Here is a 24,767-nt window from a genome sequence, read left to right as displayed (position 1 = left end):
TCATACATACATTAAATAACCTTACCAACCAGTCAACAATACAGTCACCCCCTTTCTTAATAAATTCCACTGCAATACCATCCAAACCTGCTGCCTTGCCGGCTTTCATCTTCCGCAAAGCTTTTACTACCTCTTCTCTGTTTACCAAATCAGAATTCTTTTAACAATGAGGACTCTATTGTTATTCATTGTCTATGAAATGAGAAAATTACATCCAAAACACAGTATTAGATAACAGTAAATGCATTGTGAAAGGATCTTTTAGAATCATTATTTCTTAGTTTGCTGTTGAAACAGACCTATAAAGACTTTAAAGTAATTGCCCATATCATTGGGAAGAATTTTGTTCTTTTTCTTTTAAATTTATCCACCCTTCCCTGCTTTAGTAAGGTAACATTAGGAACAAGTGACTGAGTCTTTGAGGAAATATCCTTGCTCTGAGAAAGTTAGTACAGGAGGAGAGGATCTCCAAAACCCCCCCTCACTACATTCCATCTTTATTATCTTTTACAATGTGCAGATGTTACATGGGTAGTGTTCTTTCACCGAAATTTCCAGGTATATCTTACGTACTTATCCCTTGGGATAGGGGAGAAAGAATACTTCCCACGCATTCCTCATGTGTCGTAGAAGGCGACTAAAGGGGACGGGAGCAGGGGGGCTAGAAACCCTCCCCTCCTTATATTTTAACTTTCTAAAAGGGGAAACAGAAGAAGGAGTCACGCGGGGAGTGCTCATCCTCCTCGAAGGCTCAGATTTGGGGTGTCTAAATGTGTGTGGATGTAACCAAGATGAGATAAAAGGAGAAGTAGGTAGTATGTTTGAGGAAAGGAACCTGGATGTTTTGGCTCAGTGAAACGAAGCTCAAGGGTAAAGGGAAGAATGGTTTGGGATTGTCTTGGGAGTAAAGTCAGGGGTTGGTGAGAGGACAAGAGCAAGGGAAGAAGTAGTGCTACTCCTGAGACAGGAGTGGTGGGAGTATGTGATAGAGTGTAAGAAAGTAAACTCTAGATTGATATGGGTAAAACTGAAAGTGGATGGAGAGAGATGAGTGATTATTGGTGCATATGCACCTGGGTATGAGAAGAAAGATCATTGAGAGGCAAGTGTTTTGGGAGCAGCTGAGTGAGTGTGTTAGTAGTTTTGATGCATGACTGGGTTATAGTGATGGGTGATTTGAATGCAAAGGTGAGTAATGTGGCAGTTGAGGGAATAATTGGTGTACATGGGGTGTTCAATGTTGTAAGTGGAAATGGTGAAGAGCTTGTAGTGTGCAGAAAAAGGACTGGTGATTGGGAAAACCTGGTTTAAAAAGAGAGATATACATAAGTATATGTATGTAAGTAGGAGAGATGGCCAGAGAGCTTTATTGGATTACATGTTAATTGATAGGCGTGTGAAAGAGAGACTTTTGGATGTATTTGTGCTGAGAGGTGCAACTGGAGGGATGTCTGATCATTATCTTGGTGAGGCGAAGGTGAAGATTTGTAGAGGTTTTCAGAAAAGAGGAATGTTGGGGTGAAGAGAGTGGTGAGAGTAAGTGAGCTTGGGAAGGAGACTTGTGTGAGGAAGTACCGGGAGACTCTTAGTGCAGAATGGAAAAAGGTGAGAACAAAGGACGTAAGGGGAGTGGGATAGGAATGGGATGTATTTAGGGATGCAGTGATTGCTTGGCAAAAGATGCTTGTGGCATGAGAAGCATGGGAGGTGGGCAGATTAGAAAGGGTAGTAAGTGGTGGGATGAAGAAGTAAGATTATCAGTGAAAGAGAAGAGAGAGGCATTTGGACGAGTTTTGCAGGGAAATAATGCAAACGACTGGGAGATGTATAAAAGAAAGAGGCAGGAGGTCAAGAGAAAGGTGCAAGAGGTGAAAAAGAGGGCAAATGAGAGTTGGGATGAGAGAGTATCATTAAATTTTTGGGAGAATAAAAAGATGTTTTGGAAGGAGGTAAATAAAGTGCGAAGACAAGAGAACAAATGGGAACATCGGTGACGGGTGCTAATGGGGAGGTGATAACAAGTACTGATGATGTGAGAAGGAGATGGAGTGAGTATTTTGAAGGTTTGTTGAATGTGTGTGGTGATAGAGTGGCAGATATAGGGTGTTTTGGTCAAGGTGGTGTGCGAAGTGAGAGGGTTAGGGAGAATGATTTGGTAAACAAAGAGTTAGTAAAAGCTTTGCGGAAGATGAAAGCCAGAAAGGGAGTGGGTTTGGATGGTACTGCAGTGGAATTTATTAAAAAAGGGGGTAACTGTGTTGTTGACTGGTTTGTAAGGATATTTAATGTATGTATGACTCATGGTGAAGTGCCCGAAGATTGGCAGAATGCATGCATAGTGCCATTGTACAAAGGCAAAGGGGATAAAGGTGAGTGCTCAAATTACAGAGGTATAAGTTTGTTGAGTATTCCTGGTAAATTATATGGGAGGGTATTGATTGAGAGGGTGAAGGCATGTACAAAGCATCAGATTGAGGAAGAGCAGTGTGGTTTCAGAAGTGGTAGAGGATGTGTGGATCAGGTGTTTGCTTTGAAGAATGTATGTGAGAAGTACTTAGAAAAGCAAATGGATTTGTATGTAGCATTTATAGATCTGGAGAAGGCATATGATAGAGTTGATAGAGATGCTCTACGGAAGGTATTAAGAATATATGGTGTGGGAGGCAAGTTGTTAGAATCAGTGAAAAGTTTTTATCGAGGATGTAAGGCATGTGTACGAGTAGGAAGAGAGGAAAGTGATTAGTTCTCAACGAATGTTGGTTTGCGGCAGGGGTGCGTGATGTCTCCATGGTTGTTAAATTTGTTTATGGATGGGGTTGTTAGGGAGGTGAATGCAAGAGTTTTGGAGAGAGGGGCAAGTATGCAGTCTGTTGTGGATGAGAGAGTTTGGGAAGTGAGTCAGTTGTTGTTCACTGATGATACAGCACTGGTGGCTGATTTGGGTGAGAAACTGCAAAAGCTGGTGACTGAGTTTGGTAAAGTGTGTAAAAGAAGAAAGCTGAGAGTAAATGTGAATAAAAATGTAAATGTGAATAAGATCAAGGTTATTAGGTACAGTAGGGTTGAGGGACAAGTCAATTGGGAGGTAAGTTTGAATGGAGAAAAACTGGAGGAAGTGAAGTGTTTTAGATATCTGGGAGTGGATTTGGCAGCAGATGGAACCATGGAAGCGGAAGTGAGTCACAGAGTGGGGGAGGGGGCAAAAGTTCTGGGAGCATTGAAAAATGTGTGGAAGGCAGGAACATTATCTCGGAAAGCAAAAATGGCTATGTTTGAAGGAATAGTGGTTCCAACAATGTTATATGGATGCGATGTGTGTGCTATAGATAGGATTGTATGGAGGAGCGTGGATGTGTTGGAAATGAGATGTTTGAGGACAAAATGTGGTGTTAGGTGGTTTGATTGAGTAAGTAATGAAAGCATTAGAGAGATGTGTGGTAATAAAAAGGGTGTGGTTGAGAGAGCAGAAGAGGGTGTTTTGAAATGGTTTGGTCACATGGAGAGAATGAGTGAGGAATGATTGACAAAGAGGATGTATGTGTCAGAGTTGGAGGGAATGAGGAGAATTGGGAGACCAATTTGGAGGTGGAAAGATGGAGTGAAAAAGATTTTGAGTGATCGGGGCCTGAACATGCAGGAGGGTGAAAGGCGTGCAAGGAACAGAGTGAATTGGAATGATGTGGTATACTGGGGTTGACGTGCTGTCAATGGATTGAACCAGGGCATGTGAAGCATCTGGGGCAAACCATGGAAAGTTTTGTGGGGCCTGGATGTGGAAAGGGAGCTGTGGTTTTGGTGCATTATACATGATGGTTAGAGACTGTGAACGAATGTGTCCTTTGTTGTGTTTTCCTAGCACTACCTCGCATAGATGCAGGGGGAGGGGGTTGTTATTTCATGTGTAGCGGGGTGGCGACAGGAATGAATAAAGGCAGACAGTATGAATTATGTACGTGTATATTTGTATATGTCTGTGTATGTATATTTATGTGTACGTTGAAATGTATAGGTATGTATATGTGTGTGTGTGGACGTGTATGTATATACATGTGTATGTGGGTGGGTTGGGCCATTCTTTCTTCTGTTTCCTTGCGCTAATGCAGGATACAGCAACAAAGTATGATAAGAATTAAATAGAATATAAATATCTTACTTATTAGAATGATGACTGACTTTACCTATAAAATTGATCCCTGTGCACCTCCCTTCACATTAGATTGTCTCAGTATTTTTGTTAATACCTTTGCAAGTTATTTTTCATTCACCCCTAACTCCTACAATCTGATTCCTGGAGTGGGATTTTCATGATACTTTTTGTTTCTCTTCATGTATATTTACTTTCATTAAATCTCATACTCATACTTAAGGAATGCATGGAAGACAGCCTACTCTGGTGAAAGCATACTTTGATAGCAACTATACTTATCAAAGAGTAATTATGATCAGATTTTTCCATTGAGTTGGGCAACAAGTATAGCTCACTGCTTATCATGCTTGATCAACGAGTGTTTTTCTTAGCCACCTTGCAGACCTGGATACATCTGGTAGCATTTTTATCCATTTATCCTAGCTTTTGAATGTTTCCTTTCTTATTCCTTGTTGAATGGTCTTTCCATCATTTTCATTGGGTATCACGTATTTTTGTTTATCCCTTTTCATATATTCCAAGGTATCATTGCAAATTTAATTACAGTACCACACCTTGCTCTTTCATTATCATTCCGTATACAGTCAGTCTGCTTCTTGCCATATATTGTCCTTAGGCCTTTCATTTTCAATAAATTCCTCTTTCTTTTTCACTGATATGTTCAGTCATAGATGTATAAGAGGCTCCCCTTCTTACAAGTTCATCCCAATCTAACTCACACTTATACTTTCCTGTATGACCTCACTGCCCATTCTCATATGCTGTTAGCTTCCTCCTTTCACACTTTTTCCCAGGCTCAGTCACCAGTTTCAGGAGCTTTTCTCTGGAACCTGCCACCACAGCTATGACATCTACTTACAGCTACTAATTCACTTCTCAAGCTTTCCCATCCCTAGCATACAGTAAACCTGCCCCATGTTCTAAGATCCTTACATTCACATACCTCATCCATAAACAGATTAAACATTGGTGACATTGCACATATGTAATGTGGACTGACACTCACTGGAAGCCGTTCTCTTCCCCTCCACTTGCCTTGCTCTCTTTGTAAAAACTTCTTTCTGCATTTTGTAACTTTCCATTCCCCTGTATATATGTTGGACCTTTCATAAGGCCTCTCTTTCTACCTTGCATTATGCTCTATCGAGATCCATAAATGCCATGTGTATGATCTCTTTGTCACTTTGATTCACTTTCTTTCTCTTAGTTTTTTATATTTATTATACTTTGTCACTGTCTCCTGTGTTAGCGAGGTACCACAAGGAAACAGAAGAAAGAATGGCCCAACCCACCCACATATACCTGTATATACATACACGTCCACACACACACATATACATATACACATATACATTTTAACGCATACATATATATACATACACAGACATATACATATATAGACATGTTCATGATAATTCATACTTGCTGCCTTTATTCATTCCTGTTGCCACCCTGCCACACATGAAATGACACTCCCTCCCCCCGCATGTGCGTGAGGTAGCACTAGGAAAAGACAACAAAGGCCACATTTGTTCACACTCAGTCTCTTGCTGTCAAATATAATGCACCAAAACCACAGCTCCCTTTCTGCATCCAGACCCCACAAAACTTTCCATGGTTTACCCCAGATGCTTCACATGCCCTGGTTCAATCCATTAACAGCACGTCAACCCCGGTATACCACATCGTCCCATTTCACTCTATTCCTTGAACGCCTTTCACCCTCCTGCATGTTCAGGCCCCGATCGCTCAAAATCTTTTTCACTCCATCTCTCCACCTCCAATTTGGTCTCCCACTTCTCGTTCCCTCCACCTCTGACACATATATCTTCTTTGTCAATCTTTCCTCACTCATTTTCTCCATGTGACCAAACCATTTCAATACACCCTCTTCTGCTCTCTCAACCACACTACATCTCTCTTACCCTTTCATTACTTACTCGATCAAACCACCTCACGCCACATATTGTCCTCAAACATCTCATTTCCAACGCATCCACCCTCCTCCACACAACCCTATCTATAGCACACGCCTCGCATCCATATAACATTGTGGAACCACTATTCCTTCAAACATACCCGTTTTTGCTTTCTGAGATACTGTTCTCACCTTCCACACATTCTTCAATGCTCCTAGAACTTTCGCCCCCTCCCCCACACTGTGACTGACTTCCACTTCCATGGTTCCATCCGCTACCAAATCCACTCCCAGATATCTAAAACACTTCACTTCCTCCAGTTTTTCTCCCTTCAAACTTACCTCCCAGCTGACTTGTCCCTCAACCCTACTGTAACCAATAACCTTGCTCTTATTAACATTTACCTTCAGCTTTCTTCTTTCACACACTTTACCAAACTCAGTCACCAACTTCTGCAGTTTCTCATCCGAATCAGCCACCAGCACTGTATCATTAGCGAACAACTGACTCACTTCCCAAGCCCTTTCATCCACAACAGACTGCATACTTGCCCCTCTCTCCAAAACTCTTGCATTCCCCTCCCTAACAACCCCATACATAAACAAATCAAACACATAAACAAATCAAACAACCATGGAGACATTATGCACCCCTGCCGCAAACTGACATTCACTGAGAACCAATCACTTTTCTCTTTTCCTACTCGTACACATGCCTTACATCCATGATAAAAACTTTTCTTTGCTTCTAGCAACTTGCCTCCCACACCATATACTCTTAATACCTTCCACAAAGCATCTCTGTCAACTCTGTCATATTCCATCTCCAGGGCCATAAATGCTACATACAAATACATATGTTTTTCTAAGTATTTCTCACATACATTCTTCAAAGCAAACATCTGATCCACACATCCTCTACCACTTCTGAAACCACACTGCTCTTCCCCAATCTGATGCTCTGTATATGCCTTCACCCTCTCAATCAATACCCTCCCATATAATTTCCCAGCAATACTCAACAAATTTATACCTCTTTGATTTGAACTCTCACCTATATCCCCTTTGCCTTTGTACAATGCCACTATGCATGCATTTCACCAATCCTCAGGCACCTCACCATGAGTCATACATACATTAAATAACCTTACCAACCAGTCAACAACACAGTCACCCCCTTTCTTTAATAAATTCCACTTCAGTACCACTCAAACCTGCTGACTTGCCGGCTTTCATCTTCCGCAAACCTTTCACTACCTCTTTTCTTTTTAGCAAATCCCTGACCCTCTCACTTCATACACCACCTTGACCAAAACACCCTATATCTGCCACTCTATCATCAAACACATTCGACAAACATTCAAAATACTCACTCCATCTCCTTCTCACATCACCACTACTTGTTATTACCTCCCCATTAATCCCCTTCACCGATGTTCCCATTTGTTCTCTTGTCTTACGCACTTTATTTACCTCCTTCCAAAACATTTTTTATTCTCCCTAAAATTTAATGATACTCTCTCACCCCAACTCTCATTTGCCCTCTTTTTCACCTCTTGCACCTTTCTCTTGACCTCTTGCCTCTTTCTTTTATATGTCTCCAGTCATTTGCACTGTTTCCTTGCAAAAATCAACTAAATGCCTCTCTCTTCTCTTTCACTAATAATCTTACTTCTTCATCCCACCACTCACTATCCTTTCTAATCTGCCCACCTCCCACCTTTCTCATGCCACAAGCATCCTTTGTGCAAGCCATCACTGCTTCCCTAAATACATCCCACTCCTCCCCCACTCCCTTTACGTCCTTTGCTCTCACCTTTTTCCATTCTGTACTCAGTCTCTCCTGGTACTTCCTCACACAAGTCTCCTTCCCAAGCTCACTTACTCTCACCACTCTCTTCTCCCCAACATTCTCTCTTCTTTTCTGAAAACCTATACAAATCTTCACCTTTGCCTCCACAAGATAATAATCAGACATCCCTCCAGTTGCACCTCTCAGCACATTAACATCCAAAAGTCATTCTTTTTCACACCTGTCATTTAGGATTTCTCATAAACATTCTTCATAGCAAACACCTGGCCCACTCATCCTCCACATCTTATGAAAACATACTGTACCTCTTCAGTCAGATGTTCTCTGTGTGACACCAAGATTAGGAACCTTACAGAGTATGAAAACACCAGGGGAGTGTTTTAAATGCATAACTACAAAAAGCATGCCAAGCATATGGTAGACACATACTAGTGAGATGAAAGTTGAAATTGTCAAGAACTGAATGAGAGAGACACTCCTTACAAGGAGGCAGAAACAAAGTGCATCCCTAAAACAGCCATGACTCACCCAGCAAATTAAAGAAAACCTTTTAAAAGAACTGATGAACATAAAGTCAGAAAGCCATACAAATCCCAAGAAGGGGAAGAAAGAATCATCAGTAAAACGAGAACTGAATAACTCTATTCTTAAGCAAAAGGCAAGTTAGCCTACTAAGAACAGAAAACGGAATATACACAAATGGTTGGTAGATGAAATAATAAATACTGTATGTTATAGTTTCTCTGGTTTGCTCCCTTTCACCACTTCTCTCACACACCTGCCATATCCTCTTTTCCTAAAACCACAGACTTTCAGAAACACCAGCACGTTTGGCATGTTCATATCCAACAGTTGCTTCTCTGTATGCTGTCATTTGGCATTAATCTAGCAATGTTCATTGACCCCAAGCCCACCCATCCACATACTGTACACCCTTGCATTGACCAATGTATGATTCCTTGCATCAGAATTGCAGAAACGTTTTCCTTACTCCTCTTAAAAGGTGCCCCATTCTTCTTCACTCTTCTTGCTATCAGATGCGTAAATGCTGAAAATTACCCACCTTTTGTATTCTTTATTTAATCTAACCCACATCATCCTTGAGCTTGTTTCCTTTCACTCTTTACCATGGTCCCACTGATTGTCCTTCATCAGAAGGGCTAACCCCTCCTTCACTGTTCCCCTCACACCCCATCTTTTACCCCAAACCACCTTACCCCTTCCCTCTCAACTTAGTTTTAGTCAGAATATCGAAGTTTCTCTCATCAGACTTAGCACTTGCCTTACCTTTTTCTTTCACCTTAGTTACATCCATGGACACTAAAGAAACCCAATCCGTATACGCTTGAGGAGAAATCCTTGCCTTACTCTTTCTTCTGTTCCCTTTTTTGGAAAGAAATAATACAAGGAGGAAAAGGTTTAGTTCCTGTTAACTCCCCCTTAGTCATCCTGTACAACACATAACATACATGGGTAGTATTCTTTCTATATCTTCAGGGATACTATTACCTTTATTGTCACTGTGATTGATATATTATTCATTATTGTTTATCAAGGTCTGTTCATCTATTCCTGACAATACCTCACTCACTTGGGAAATAGGTAACACATGTTAAGCTAAGAAGAAATTATTGTTATTATTATTATTATTATTATTATTATTATTAGTAATTATTATTAATTTGTTTATAGACACATCAAGACCAATGAGAGAGTTAGAAGAAGATGGGAAAGCATACCACTTTACCACCAGAGAAGCAATGGAGGCAGATGTCCGTCATCATCGTTACTTGGAATATGGTGAGCTCAACGGCAACCTTTATGGCACCAAGCTGGATTCGATCCTTTCCATTGTCAGATCTGGCAAGATGTGTGTGATCGACTGTTCACCTGCTGTGAGTTGGATATTTGTTGCACAGTGTCTGAATGAAAAACTTTTAATTGTTGTTTATTTTACTATGAGTATAGTAGAATAAGGGCTTAGCATTTGCATTTTCTAAATAACTTGCAAAGTTGAACAAAACATTTTTTACTGTAATATATAGCAGTTTTTAAATTTTGGCTTTCTAGATTGTACCCTTAAATTTTTTCTTTCTGTTTTTATCTTATTTATTAATCATAACTATAATGAAGCAGAATTCTTTCAACAGGGTTATCACCTTTATTTTTGTGTTGTAAAATTTCACTAATCTTTCAATGATACTCACTTTAGTAAGATTATTAGATTATCAAAAAAAAATCAGATTTTTTTACTTTAGTGATAAGAAATTTTTATACTTTATCTTGCTTTGATGATCATGTTGAGTTGATTATTTGATGATCACTTTGAGTTGATAGTGGTGGAGCATTAGAACAATGGACAGTTACTCAAAGTCTGTGTGGCTTTTTCTCAGAATGTTTCTTTGTGAATTGCTTACACATGATGAGGTGAATTTCTTCTTTGAAATATGAAGTGTATTGTAGTTTCAGTCAACTAAATTATATGAACACACATTGAAATGCAATTACCCTGTCATACATAAACACATGCACGAAATAGCATGAATTGGGATGATGTGATATACTAGGATCAGCTGAATCAGGGCAAGTGAAATGTCCGGGGTAAACCATGGAAAGGTGTGTGGAGCCTGTATGTGGATAGGGAGCTGTCTTTTGGTGCATTATATATGACAGCTCGTATGGATATCAGTGGATGTGGCCTTTCTTCATCTGTTTCCCTCTGCTACCTCGCTGATTCAGGGAGCAGTTATCGGGTGTGGAGGAGAAGAAGGGAATGTACATGTTATTGTTTTTTCTTTCATGCACTATGTGCTGTTTCCTGTCGGGCTGGGTGGGAACAGGAATGGATGACAGCAAGTAGGTATGAATGTGTACACATGTATACATGTGTATCACCAACTTCGGCAGTTTCTCACTTGAATCAGCCATTAGTGCTGTATCATCAGCGAACAACAACTGACTCTCTTACCAGGCCCTCTCATCCCAACTCACCCCTCTCCAAAACTCTTGCATTTACCTCCCTAACCACTCCATCCATAAACAGATTAAATGTCATGGGGGCATCACACACCCTGCTGCAGACCGACTTTCTGGGAACCAATCACTATCCTATCTTCCTACACACACACACACACAGGGGAGAAAGAATACTTCCTATGTGTTCCCTTCTTGTTTTAGAAGGCAACTAAAAGGATACAGATGAAGAAAGACCCATCCACTCATATACACACATATATACATAAATGCGCATGTACACGTACATATACAATCATATATACATACACATACACAGACATATACATTTATTTTTTTTTTTTTCATACTATTCGCCATTTCCCGCGTTAGCAAGGTAGCGTTAAGAACAGAGGACTGGGCCTCTGAGGGAATATCCTCACCTGGCCTCGTTCTCGGTTCCTTCTTTTGGAAAATTAAAAAAAAATGAGAGGGGAGGATTTCCAGCCTGCTGCTCCCTCCCCTTTTAGTCACCTTCTACGACACGCAGGGAATACGTGGGAAGTATTCTTTCTCCCCTATACATATGTATATATTCATACTTGCGTGCTTTCATCCATTCACGGCACCACCCCACTCCACAGGAAACAGCATCCCCACCCCCTGTGTCAGTGAGGTAGTTCCAGACAAAAAGGTCACATTCGTTCACACTCAGTCTCTAACCATCATGTGTAGAGCACCAAAACCACAGCAACCTTTCCACATCCAGGCCCCACTGACCTTGTCATGGTTTACCCCAGACATTTCACATGCCCTGGTTCAGTCCATTGACTACACATAAACCCCGTAAACCCTGCATGTTTAGGCCCCGATCGCTCAAAATCTTTTTCACTTTATGCTTCACCTCCAATTTGGTCTCCCGCTTCTCCTTGCTTCCTTCACCTCTGACACTTATATCCTGTTTGTCAAACCTTCCTCACTCATTCTCTTCATATTTCCAAACCATTTCAACACACCCTTTTCTGCTCTCTCAACCACACTCTTTTTATTACCACACATCTCTCTTACCCTTTCATTACTCACTTGATCAAACCCCTTCACACCACATATTGTCCTCAAACATTTCACTTACAAGACATCTACCCTCCTCCATACATATATTGTTGCCTTGCAACAATATAATGTTGTTGGAACTACTATTCCTTCAAACATACACATTTTTCCTCTCCAAGATCATGTTCTATTTTTCCACACATTCTTCATCGCTCCCACAACCTTCGCACACTCCCCCACCCTATGACTCACTTCCACTTCCATGGTTCCAATCACTATTAAGTCCACTCCCAGATACCTAATACATTTTACTTCCTCCAATTTTTCTCCATTCATACTCACATCCCAACTAACTTGTCCCTCAACCTTGTTTAATAATCTTGCTCTTATTCACATTTACTCTCAACTTTCTCCTTTCACACACTTTTCCAAACTCAGTCACTAACTTTTGCAGTTTCTCACTCGAGTCAGCCACCAGTATTGTATCATCGGCGAACCACAACTGACCCTTATCAGGCACTCTCATCCCCAACAAACTGCATACTCGCCCTTCTCCAAAACTGTTGCATTCACCTTCCTAACCATCCCATCCATAAATGAATTAAAAAACAAGGGGGACATCACTCACCCCTATCACAGACTGACCTTCACTGGAAGCCAGTCACTCTCCTCTCTTATACTCTTCATAAAAACTTCTGACTGCTTCTAGCAGCTTACCTCCCACCATATACTCTCAAGACCTTCCACAAAGCATCTCTATCAACCCTATCATATGCCTTCTCCAGATCCATAAATGCTACATGCAAATCCATCTGTTTTTCTAAGTATTTCTCACACACATTCTTCAAAGCAAATACCTGATCCACACATCCTCTACCATTTCTGAAACCACACTGTTCCTCCCCAGTCTGATGCTGTGTACATGCCTTCACCCTCTCAATCAGTACCCTCCCATCCAATTTACTAGGAATACTCAACAAATTTATTCATCTGTAGTTTAAACACTCACCTTTATCCCCTTTGCCTTTGTACAATTGCACTATTCATGTATTCCACCAATCCTCTGGCACTCCACCATGATCCATGCATACTTTGAATATCCTTACCAATCAATCAACAATACAGTGACCCCCCTTCTTAGTAGATTCAACTGCAATACCATCCAAACCAACCACCTTGCCGGATTTCATCTTCTGTAAGGCTTTTACCATCTCTTCTCTCTTCACCAAACTACTCTTATTGACTCTCTCACTTTGCACACCACCCCAACCAAAATACCCTATGTCAAACACATTCAACAAACCTTTGAAAATACTTACTTCATCGCTATTTGTTATTACTTCCCCCTTCACTGATATTCCCATTTGTTCTCTTGTCTAACACACATTATTTACCTTTATCCAAAACATCTTTTTATTCTCCCTAATGTTTAATGATACTCTCTCACCCCAACTCTCATTTGCCCTCTTTTTCAACCCTTACACCTTCCTCTTGACCTCCTGCTGCTTTCTCTTATACATCTCCCAGTTATTTGCACTCCTTTCTTGCAAGTGACCTCCAAATGCCTCTCTTTTCTCTTTTACTAACACCTTTTTTACTTCTTCATCCTACCACTCACTACCCTTTCTAATCTGCCCATCTCCCACTTTTCTCATGCCACATGCATCTCTTTCACATGCCATCACTGCTTCCCTAAATCCATTCCGTTCCTTACCCACTCCCCTCATGTCATTTGCTTTCACCTTTTGCTATTCTACAATCAATCTCTCCTGGTACTTCCTCAAACAAGTTTCCTTTCCAAGTTCACTTTCTTTCACCACTCTCTTCTCCCTGACATTCTTTATTCTTTTTTGAAAACTTCTCCAAATCTTCACCTTCACCTCAACAAGATAGTGATCAGACATCCCTCCAGCTGACCTTCTCAACACATTAACATCCAAAATTCTCTCTTTTACATGCCCATCAATTGACACATAATCTAATAATGCCGTTTGACCATCTTTCCTACTCACATACATATAGTTGTGTATATCTCTCTTTTAAACCAGGTATTCCCAATCATCGGTCTTTTTTCAGCACACAAATCCATAAGCTTTTCACCATTTCCATTCACAACAATTATATCCTCAACTGCCACATTACTTACCTTTGTATTTAAATCATCCATCACTCATACCTGGTCTCATGCACCAAACTGCTGACACACACACACACACACACACACACACACACACTTGGCTGTTCTCAAAACACTTGCCTCAAGATCTTTTTAATCATGACTTGGTGCATAAGCACCTATAATCTAGAATTTACTTCCTTTCACTCTATAACACACACTCACAGCTCCTGCCTCAGGATAGTACTACTCCTTCCTTAGCTGTTGTCTTCTTACCAACCCCTGACTTTACTCCCAAGACTTTACTCTTGAGCCTTGTTTCACTCAGATCAAGAACATCCAGATTTCTTTCCTCAAGCATACTACCTATCTCTCCTTTCTTCTCATATTTGTTACATCCACACATATTCAGACTCCCCAGTCTGAACCTTCAAGAAGGATGAGCACTCCCTACTTGACACCTGTTTCCTTTTTGAGAAATTAAAATACAAGAAGGGGATGGTTTCATAGCCCTTGACTTCCGCCACTTTAGTTACCTTTTATTACAAGTGGGGAATATGTTGGAAGTATATATTCCCATATATAGCACCAGGAACAGACAAAGAAATGGCCCCATCCACACCCATGCCCCACAGACCTTTCAGTGGTTTCTCTTGACTACTGGTTCATAAGCTCTAATTTGGCCCATTGGCAGCATGTCATTCCCTATATATCACATAGCTCCTATTTGCTTTATTCTTTGAACACCTCACACCCTTCTGCATGTTCAGATCCCAAACCCTCAAAGAATCTGTAACTCCATCCGTCTGACTCTTCTTTGGTTTCCCCTTTCCATTTTTCCCTCCACCTCTGACATGGATACCATTTTAGTCATTCCCTCCTCTCCATATTGCCAAACCCTTCAGCTCTGTTATACATATTTTCTTTTACTCTGTCATTTCTTATTCATTCAACCCTATTCACACCATATATAGTCCTGAAACAATTTATTTCTAACACACCCACTGTCTTATCTGCTTTTTGTCTAAAGCCCCTGCCTTACATCCATACAAAACCAATAAGACACCATATACACTTGCCTCTCCCACAAGTACTTGAGGAACACGGCTTCTCGCCATGCTTTGGTTCATGTTTGAGGAGTTGTATGTTGTATGAATGATAGTGCAGTACCTACATTTATTTAGAATTTAATCCATTTATGAAATGTTTTATGTTTCATAAATGTCAACTAAAGAAACATTAACCCCTTATATTTGACCAAATATTTTTTCCCAAAATATTCTCTACCAACTTATGGGTGTGTCTAGTACATCAGGGGATCTAACATGCAGCAAAATACAGCACGGATATTAATGATTGGCACTAATGGGCTAGCAGTAAGGTATGAAAATAAAATCCACAATGGTATACCTCCTATGATGGAACTATGTTGGAGTAAAAGCATACAGTAGTAGGTACAGGTATGCTTAGGGTATCCCTCAAAAACTTAAGTAAACATATACATGAGATATATGAAACAAGTAGTTTTTGTGGCTGAAAGTTAGGGGTCTGATTATGCACGAGATGGAACTATACTGGTACTCTACTATCACACATACCCATCTTTGCCTTCAAAGACAGCAGCTTCTCTTTCCATACATTCTTCATTGCATCTTGGGCCTTTGCTGTCTCACCCACCTTATGGCTCACATTATGGCTCACTTCAGCTCTCATGGTTCCATTTGCTGCCATATCCACTCCCAGGTATTGAAAACATGCCACTTCTTCGAAGTTCTCTTCATTTAAATTCACTCTCCATTGATAAACCTAATAACCTTACTATTATTCACATTTACTCTCAGCTTTCTTCTTTCACTCACTCTCCCAAATTCAAAAATCATCTGTAATTTTTTACTCAAATTTGTCAATGGTATCATATTTGTGATAGCATGGTAGCATCATTAACAAAAGAATGAGTCTTTAAGAGGAAAAAACCTGGATTAGCTTCTTTTTCTTCTTTTGTAAAATGATAAATGAGAGAACAATTTTCAGCACCCACCCCTCTGAGTTGCTTCCTTGTGGCAGATTTGAGTGAGAAACTACATAAGTTGGTGTCTAAGTTTTGGAGAATGTAAATTTATTCAAATAATAGCAGGGTTATTAGGTTTGGCAAGATAATTGGAGCATGAGTTTGAATGGAGAAAACTTGCAGAAAGTGAAGTGTTTCAGTTACCTGGAAATGGATGTGGCAGCAAATGGGATCATAGGAGCTGAGGTGGAGTCATAAGGTGGGAGAGGTGGCAAAGGTTCTGGGAGCAATGTGGAAAGAGAGGTCACTATCTGGGAGGGTGAAGACAGGTATGTTTGAAGTCTTTGTAGTCTTCAATGTTGTATTGATGGGATGCATAGGCTCTAGATGAGAATGTAGAGAAAAGGGTAATTCTTTTCTCTTCTGTATCTCTGATGCCTGTTCCCACATGGAACTCCCTTAAGGGGTGGCCACATCAATAGAGCCTCCATAACTAGTGAACTCCAGTGCTCCTTCTTGACCTGTAGTGCCTCATCCTTAACAGGTCACTGGCAGAGGGCAACTCTTGCACAGTGTTTGAAGAGATTCCTACCTAATGTTCTAAGAACATTGATTACTTCTACTTAATGCTCTTGCCTAATGTTCCACCTACTGCTTCTATCTAATGTTTTTACCTAATATTTCTACCTACTGCTACTCTCTGTTACTCCTATTTTGCCAAAAGGCAGGGCTAGTGCGTAGTGTTCACTGCAGGAAAATCTAGAGTTATGAAAAATGACCGGTGTGAGTTAAGTGTCGTCACATGTTATGTATGACAAGGAGAGATTGTATGTTTGTGGGCGGAATGCCAGTAGACTATGTGTGAGTGGGTCAGAGGGTGAATGATAGGGTAAGAGAGATGTGTGGTAACAAGAGGAGTATTACTGAGAGCTGAAGTTGTACTGAAAACATTTAGACACTTGGAGAGAATGACTGAGGAGAGGTTTTCAAAGAGGATATACATATTATGTATGTCAAAATGGAGGCAACAAGAAGGAAGAGACTAATTTGGAGAAGGAAAGATGGAGTGAATAAGGGTTTAAGTGCTCGGAGTCTGAATATGCAGGGTGGGCAAAAAGTATACACAGGATAGAGTGAATTGAAGTCATGTGGTATGTATGGGGTGACATAATGTCAGTGGATTGAACCAAAGCATATAAAGCAGGCAGAAAACCACAGAAAGGTTTAAAGGGCTTGGTTGTGGATAGAGTACTGTGGTTTTGGTGCATTACTCATGAGAATGGATTTGAGTGAATGAGGCCTTCTTTTCATCAGTTCTTGATGCTACTTAGTTAATGCATGAAATAGTGAGAGGAAAAGAGATGTACATGTAGTTGCTACTGGATTCTGTTTGCTTGAAGTTACCTTACGAGTGAAAAGTCACTTTTTGCGAGGTATATCTTTTTTTTTTTCTTCAGAAAATTGTGTCCAATTTAATTTTAATAATAAACTATGGGAGAAATTTTTTAGAATCTAAAGCATATCACACATTGAGAGTGTACCTTGGACATTAAGAATCCCACAGCAAAAGGGTGAAATGTGACTGCAGCAATTATGCTGCATCTCACATACCTTGCTGATTTAAGACATATGATTTTGTAGGATAGTGTATGGTAAAGGGCTCACAAGTAATGATTTATGAAATACATAAGACACAGTGTAACTATCCCCTGTATAATAACTTTGAGCAAAATTTCCCACAAACAGCAAATAGAGTGCAAATTCATATAACAACACACAACCCCCTTTTAGTTGAGACACGTTTGAAAAAATAATACACATCATAAATATTTTTCCTTTAATAATATGTTGTTTATTTACTTATCATTCACTTTGTGATGATATCATGACAAAAATTTTGTTTCATATCCCATTCACTGGCAGCCTGTTTGTAAACAAAGACACATCATTTTACACTTGCTCTTGGTTTGTCTGCGTAATACTTGATCTTGGTTTATTTTCACCTTTATCTATTATTCTATACCTGCAAAGTAAGTATAGTAATATTAGTAAGCACCACGAATGTTAAAGGAACACATGGTGATGCTATCACTTTAGATATGATGTTAAAGTAGAGCAGGAGGTTTGATGATGGCAAGCAACTCTTGATTATAGCCATATTCATGGGTCTTGCCCCACTCACCTTTGGTCACTGTTAGGAAAATAAAGATAGAAAAAGCCCTTGGAAGATGCCTCCTCTTCGACTTTCACTTGATATATTTGTTGAATTAGATGATTCAAGGGGTTATATAAGCAACCCAGTGCCCCTTCATCTCCCTCTTAGTAACCCTTAATCTACCCCATCTCATTCCACCATTACCTCAAGCCTTTGTCACCACATTTTCTGGTAAGTCTTCATTAAATGTTATTGGAATCAACTCAAATAATTCTATGGGCAGTAGGCTGTTGCATGTTTATTCTGTACTTAGATAAGGAAAACTGGTACTCGGAATCATAATCTTCCTCGCATAAAGAATTTCAGTTGCTCATATAAAGGTCGTAGGTAGAAGTTGGTAGGCTGCCAACAGCCAGAGAGGTGTACTACCAGTACTACCAGCCTGGGTATCAGGAGGGTCAGTGAGCCAGCACTTTAGTGGTTGTCAAGTTGCATTCCTCTGACCCAGGTAGCTGTCTTTTCTTTCTGTCTCACTAACTAACACATGGACTCCTGGCATTCTGTCACAAATATACAGTCTCTCCTTGTCATATGTAACACTTGACAACACAACTCATGCCACTCATTCTTCGTAACTCTAGATATTTCTGCAGTGAGCACTGTGCGCTAGCCCTGCCTTTTGGGAAAGTGGTAATAGCATTAGATAGAAGTAGAAGGTAGGAACATTTAGGCAGGAGCATTAGGTAGAAACAGTGGGTATAAGTAGTAGGTAGGAGCATTAGGTAGAAGTAGTCATTAGGAACATTAGGGAAGAGCCTCTGCAAACATTGCACTCTTCCATTGGCCTGTTAAGTGTGAGGCACTAAATTTAGGGCTAAAAAGTGGCACTGGAGTTCTTTAGTTATAGAGACCTGCTGTGGCCACCCCTTTGAAGGAGTTCCAGTTGGAACATGCATCAGAGAGATAGGTAGACATAAGACATTCTGCAGAGCTACAAGTATTCAGAGCTACAGGTATTTCAGAAATGTAACTGTGCTCATATGTGGTATTATTCTATGATATGATATGGATGTGACCATAAAAGTTTGTTTTTCCTTTAACAGTCACTCAAGTACCTGCGGAATTCAAGTGAGATGCTGCCGTATGTCATCTTTCTGGCAGCGCCTGGTATGGATCAGATTAAGAGTTTGTACAACATCGGCAGTTCTATGGGCTCCTCCAGTCGCAACCTTACTGTGAGTATTTCATTTTTTCTGATTTTGCCTCTCTACTGTCATGTTATGAACTTTACCCCTAGTTTAGTATAGCTCATCAAGCAAGCATTTACGTAAATTGTTTTGTGCTTTTGCAGTTGTGACCCAGTTTTTATGATATATCAAGACAATTTGTATGGAAATCATGTCAGTTAAAGAAAGGTCACAGTCTATTAATGAAATATTTTTGACTTTTTAAAACTTTGTATTTTGATTTATGAAATGGATTTTTCCTTTTCATTGGAATGTGTTCCTTTAAGACTTCACCAATTTTGGTGCCATAGACTGTGACCTTAAGTGATTATGATGACCAGAAATAGTAATAAATCCTATGGCTTCAAAGTCTGCATCAGCAACCTCAGTATCCTCTTTCATTTGGGTTGGCATTACAGTATTATTATGTCTTAACCATTAGTAAGCAATGTCCTTATTTTTGTGTCATTTATACATACATATTGGCAAGCATGATCAGCAAATATTATTTTTCCCTGAGCCATTAAATTGGCCCACATTTTGTATCATGGTCTTGTCACATATATTTTATTCTGTATGCTGAGAAAGATTTAACTTGGTATTGTTTTTTTATTGATTTTATCCTTGCTTTCATTTGAGATGGCTGCATTGACTTGCAGGAATATGATTTATTACTTGTTGGAGGTTCTAGGAATGCTAGTAGTTTTTCAGTACACCGATATCTCCATTATTTGATTCCTGATGTTTGTGGTCGTATTGGGGGAAATGAATGTGGAAGTGGGATATGATGAAATTAGTGGGATAGTTGGTAAATGATGAATGCCTGGAGTAAATGAGAATGGAAGTTATCTTGTGGATATTTTTGCTGAGAGGGGTTTATTCCTTGCAAACAACTTTTTCAGAACAAGATGATCCACAGATACACATGGATGAGGAATGATAGAAGAGAAGAGCAAAAGGCTGTGATTGACTATGTGGCAGTGATGAAAGATTGAGAAGGGCCGTGCTAGTTGTGAGAGGATTCTTTGGAAACTGACCATTTCACAGTTCTTGTGGGGATGATGATCAGGGAGAAGTGGAGGTACGGCATAAGGAAGAATGGAGGGGTAGAAGTGATGGCAAGCAAGAAGATGAATCAGAAAATCTGCAGGGAGGCATATGAAAGGAAGATAACTGAAAGCTTAGATGGGAGTGCAGTAAATGTAAGAATGCAATCATGTGTGAATGAGATGTTCAAAATGTTTAGAGAAATACTAGTAAAGGTTGTAGAATCAGTAATTGGATACAAGGATAGTGCATGGTGGACAGAAGAGATTAGAAATGCTGTGGAAGAGAAGAAAAGGGCATATGGTAGATTGCTTGATAGGAATGTACCAGTGAAATTTCAGCAACAGAGGGAAAACTACAAAATATGTAAGCTTTTTCATGCTTGAACCTGTTTGAATTAACTTCCCTAAAAACATTAGGAATGCCCTTCCTCTTCCATTCACTGTATCCTCCTTTCATATTTCATTCCCGTATACAAACCTACATCCTGCGAAAACCATTAGAATATTTGGATCACTCATTTTTAAGAACTGAATGAAAAAATCCAGATAAATTATCTGCATTTATGGACTACAGATGTTAAGGAGGGCAATGCTGATTTTTTTTCTTTCTTTAGGGTAACTTTTACTGAAAAATTTGAAATGATTTGGTGATACTTTTTCTAGACTTTGTGAACCTCTTTTGAAATAGAACTGCTTGAAGGAAAGGAGCTCAAAAAATTTAATGTACTGACCTCTGTATCATAATGACTTAGATCTCAGGAATTTACGAGATGAAACTAGATTGTTAAATTTGAGTAATAGCTTTAACTTCTAGTTTTACAGTACTCACATTTACATATATTTATTTCAAAGTGAATCTCAAGCTAGTGAATCCTAGACAAGTAATTTTTATACTATATGCTATCGTTTTGAGTTTCAGAAAAAATATGTTCGTGTTTTTCTTTTTTCTTTGCAATGTTTGTGGATTTATTGTAGGTGATGTATGTGTGAGACTGATAATGGAGATATTGTTGTTAATAGATTATCCTTCTCTTTATGTATTTACCCTTTATATATTTAATTTCCCATATTATTTTTTGCTAGAGTTTACCAGTGACTGAATTTGTCTAACAAACCTGATCCTCCTTCCCTGTATGTCATTAATGTACCTGTGCTTGCTGCCTTTCCCACATCCAGTTTGATCGCAACAGCTCGATGAGATATAGTTCCCGGCGTGCCAGGACATTAGAGTCACTGGCTTCATTGTATGAGGTAATGTACATTTACAGAGGTTGATAGATACTTTTTTGCATTTCTCAAGTGATCATGAAAATGAGGGTCTTGTTTTCCAACCGAATAATAGTTTTGAATAGAAATTTTTTTTTTTATATATAAATTTTGTTTTGTAAATTTTTTTATAATAATATATTATACATTTAAAAACTACTCTTAATAGAATGTCAAGACACTGTAATTTTTTATGCAGTTTTTGTGAATATAGAGCATATAAAACTAAATTTACCGAGCTTATTTTATAGTAACCAAGATAATGATGAAGATGAGTAATGTTACCTTTATTAATGATAATTTCTACTTCTCAGGAGGATGATTTTAAGCGCACAATGGAGGAAAGTGCCAAACTACAGCGATGTTATGATAAATATTTTGACTTGGTCATCAACAACAATGATCTGAATGACACCTATCACCAAATCATGGAGGCCATCGACCGTCTAGCAACTGAGCCACAGTGGGTTCCTGTCACTTGGGTGTACTAACAGTTGCAGAAGAGTTTATGGACAAGAACTTTTTATATTATTTTACAATCTCCTTTGAGAGTGAAAATAATTAAAACTGAAACTTTTAGGTTAAGAAATGTATGCATTATTTTTCTGAAAAGAGGAAAAGCAGATTGCATATTACAGTATCTGATTTTTTGCACTATTTATATTAACCTGTAAGTAATTAACAAAAAAGAAAAACATTACATCTAATTGATCAGCATATTTATTCAGTGTGATAATCAGATTGTTAACAAACAATGAAGCTAGTTTTCCCCTCTGTAAGGCTGTCAGTTCTTCCATGATAATCAAAGTTGGTAAAGGAGATAAAAAAAAATAGCATTATTAACGAAAAGAATATAAAAGTTGTATAGCAAATACTGAGCCACCCAAAAGTGAAGCAATTTTCCGAGAGGTCAGCTATAGCATGAATAGAGATGGAAGACCATACCTCATTTCGTCTTTATGTGCTGTGTTATCAATCCTTCATTAATTGTAAATTTCAGAGAAAATGCTGTACTATAGCTTATTAAATGATTTCTCATATTTGAAAGTTTTCTCATGAATCAACCCTTTGCATGAGCTTTAAGTCATTTACTGTACAAGATTTTGGAATGTAGCAGGCTTGTTGAGAATGGTTGCAGATATATATATATATATATATATATATATATATATAGATTATACAGACACAGATTCTTTAATTTTAGAATTGAAATTATGTATTATATAAACAAAGCAACTTGTGGTTTCTTTGGAAATGCCTTCTTGTAGAGTTTCAAGGTTGAATTAAAAAGTTTATCCTTTTGAATTTTAATAATTTAATTTTTTTTTATTTGCTTTGTCGCTGTCTCCCACGTTAGCGAGGTAGCGCAAGGAAACAGACGAAAGAAATGGCCCAAGCCACCCACATACACATGTATATACATACACGTCCACACACGCAAATATACATACCTATACATCTCAATGTACACATATATATACACACACAGACATATACATATATACACATGTACATAATTCATTTTTTTTATATTTCTTATTTTGCTTTGTCGCTGTCTCCCGCATTTGCGAGGTAGCGCAAGGAAACAGACAAAAGAAAATGGCCCAACCCACCCCCATACACATGTATGTACATACACGTCCACACGCGTAAATATACATACCTATACATCTCAATGTACATATATATATATACACACACAGACACACATATATACCCATGCACACAATTCACACTGTCTGCCTTTATTCATTCCCATCGCCACCTCGCCACACATGGAATACCATCCCCCTCCCCCCTCATGTGTGCGAGGTAGCGCTAGGAAAAGACAACAAAGGCCCCATTCGTTCACACTCAGTCTCTAGCTGTCATACAATAATGCCCGAAACCACAGCTCCCTTTCCACATCCAGGCCCCACACAACTTGCCATGGTTTACCCCAGACGCTTCACATGCCCTGATTCAATCCACTGACAGCACGTCAACCCCGGTATACCACATCGATCCAATTCACTCTATTCCTTGCCCGCCTTTCACCCTCCTGCATGTTCAGGCCCCGATCACTTAAAATCTTTTTCATTCCATCTTTCCACCTCCAATTTGGTCTCCCACTTCTCGTTCCCTCCACCTCCGACACATATATCTTCTTGGTCAATCTTTCCTCACTCATTCTCTCCATGTGCCCAAACCATTTCAAAACACCCTCTTCTGCTCTCTCAACCACGCTCTTTTTATTTCCACACATCTCTCTTACCCTTACATTACTTACTCGATCAAACCACCTCACACCACACATTGTCCTCAAACATCTCATTTCCAGCACATCCACCCTCCTGCGCACAACTCTATCGATAGCCCACGCCTCGCAACCATACAACATTGTTGGAACCACTATTCCTTCAAACATACTCATTTTTGCTTTCCGAGATAATGTTCTCGACTTCCACACATTCTTCAAGGCTCCCAGGATTTTCGCCCCCTCCCCCACCCTATGATTTACTTCCGCTTCCATGGTTCCATATGCTGCCAGATCCACTCCCAGATATCTAAAACACTTTACTTCCTCCAGTTTTTCTCCATTCAAACTTACCTCCCAATTGACTTGACCCTCAACCCTACTGTACCTAATAACCTTGCTCTTATTCACATTTACTCTTAACTTTCTTCTTTCACACACTTTACCAAACTCAGTCACCAGCTTCTGCAGTTTTTCACGTGAATCAGCCACCAGCGCTGTATCATCAGCGAACAACAACTGACTCACTTCCCAAGCTCTCTCAATCACAACAGACTTCATACTTGCCCCTCTTTCCAAAACTCTTGCATTCACCTCCCTAACAACCCCATCCATAAACAAATTAAACAACCATGGAGACATCAAACACCCCTGCCGCAAACCTACATTCACTGAGAACCAATCACTTTCCTCTCTTCCTACACGTACACATGCCTTACATCCTCGATAAAAACTTTTCACTGCTTCTAACAACTTGCCTCCCACACCATATATTCTTAATACCTTCCACAGAGCATCTCTATCAACTCTATCATATGCCTTCTCCAG

At 39.5% G+C, this 24,767-nt stretch overlaps 1 protein-coding gene and 1 long non-coding RNA gene across 8 annotated transcripts in view; one reads left to right on the top strand and one right to left on the bottom strand.

The window, feature by feature from the left end:
• vari (MAGUK p55 subfamily member vari) overlaps positions 1-22,743 on the top strand; it is a 408,236-nt gene extending 385,493 nt beyond the window's left edge. For all 7 annotated transcript variants that reach the window (XM_071683758.1, XM_071683757.1, XM_071683756.1 and 4 more), the window contains 4 exons: positions 9,571-9,773; positions 19,266-19,397; positions 21,614-21,688; positions 22,018-22,743. In XM_071683758.1, the coding sequence (XP_071539859.1) occupies positions 9,571-9,773; positions 19,266-19,397; positions 21,614-21,688; positions 22,018-22,194 (587 nt within the window). In that variant the 3' untranslated portion in view covers positions 22,195-22,743. The remainder of the gene's footprint in view (positions 1-9,570; positions 9,774-19,265; positions 19,398-21,613; positions 21,689-22,017) is intronic.
• The window catches only part of LOC139760483 (uncharacterized), a 214,206-nt gene continuing 204,609 nt past the window's right edge, over positions 15,171-24,767 (bottom strand). The window contains exon 3 of the long non-coding RNA XR_011715353.1: positions 15,171-18,030. This is a non-coding gene — a long non-coding RNA (uncharacterized lncRNA). The remainder of the gene's footprint in view (positions 18,031-24,767) is intronic.

Source organism: Panulirus ornatus, chromosome 37, assembly GCF_036320965.1.
Source record: "Panulirus ornatus isolate Po-2019 chromosome 37, ASM3632096v1, whole genome shotgun sequence".
NCBI lineage: Eukaryota > Metazoa > Arthropoda > Malacostraca > Decapoda > Palinuridae > Panulirus > Panulirus ornatus.
This window is presented reverse-complemented; position numbering and strand designations above follow the sequence as displayed.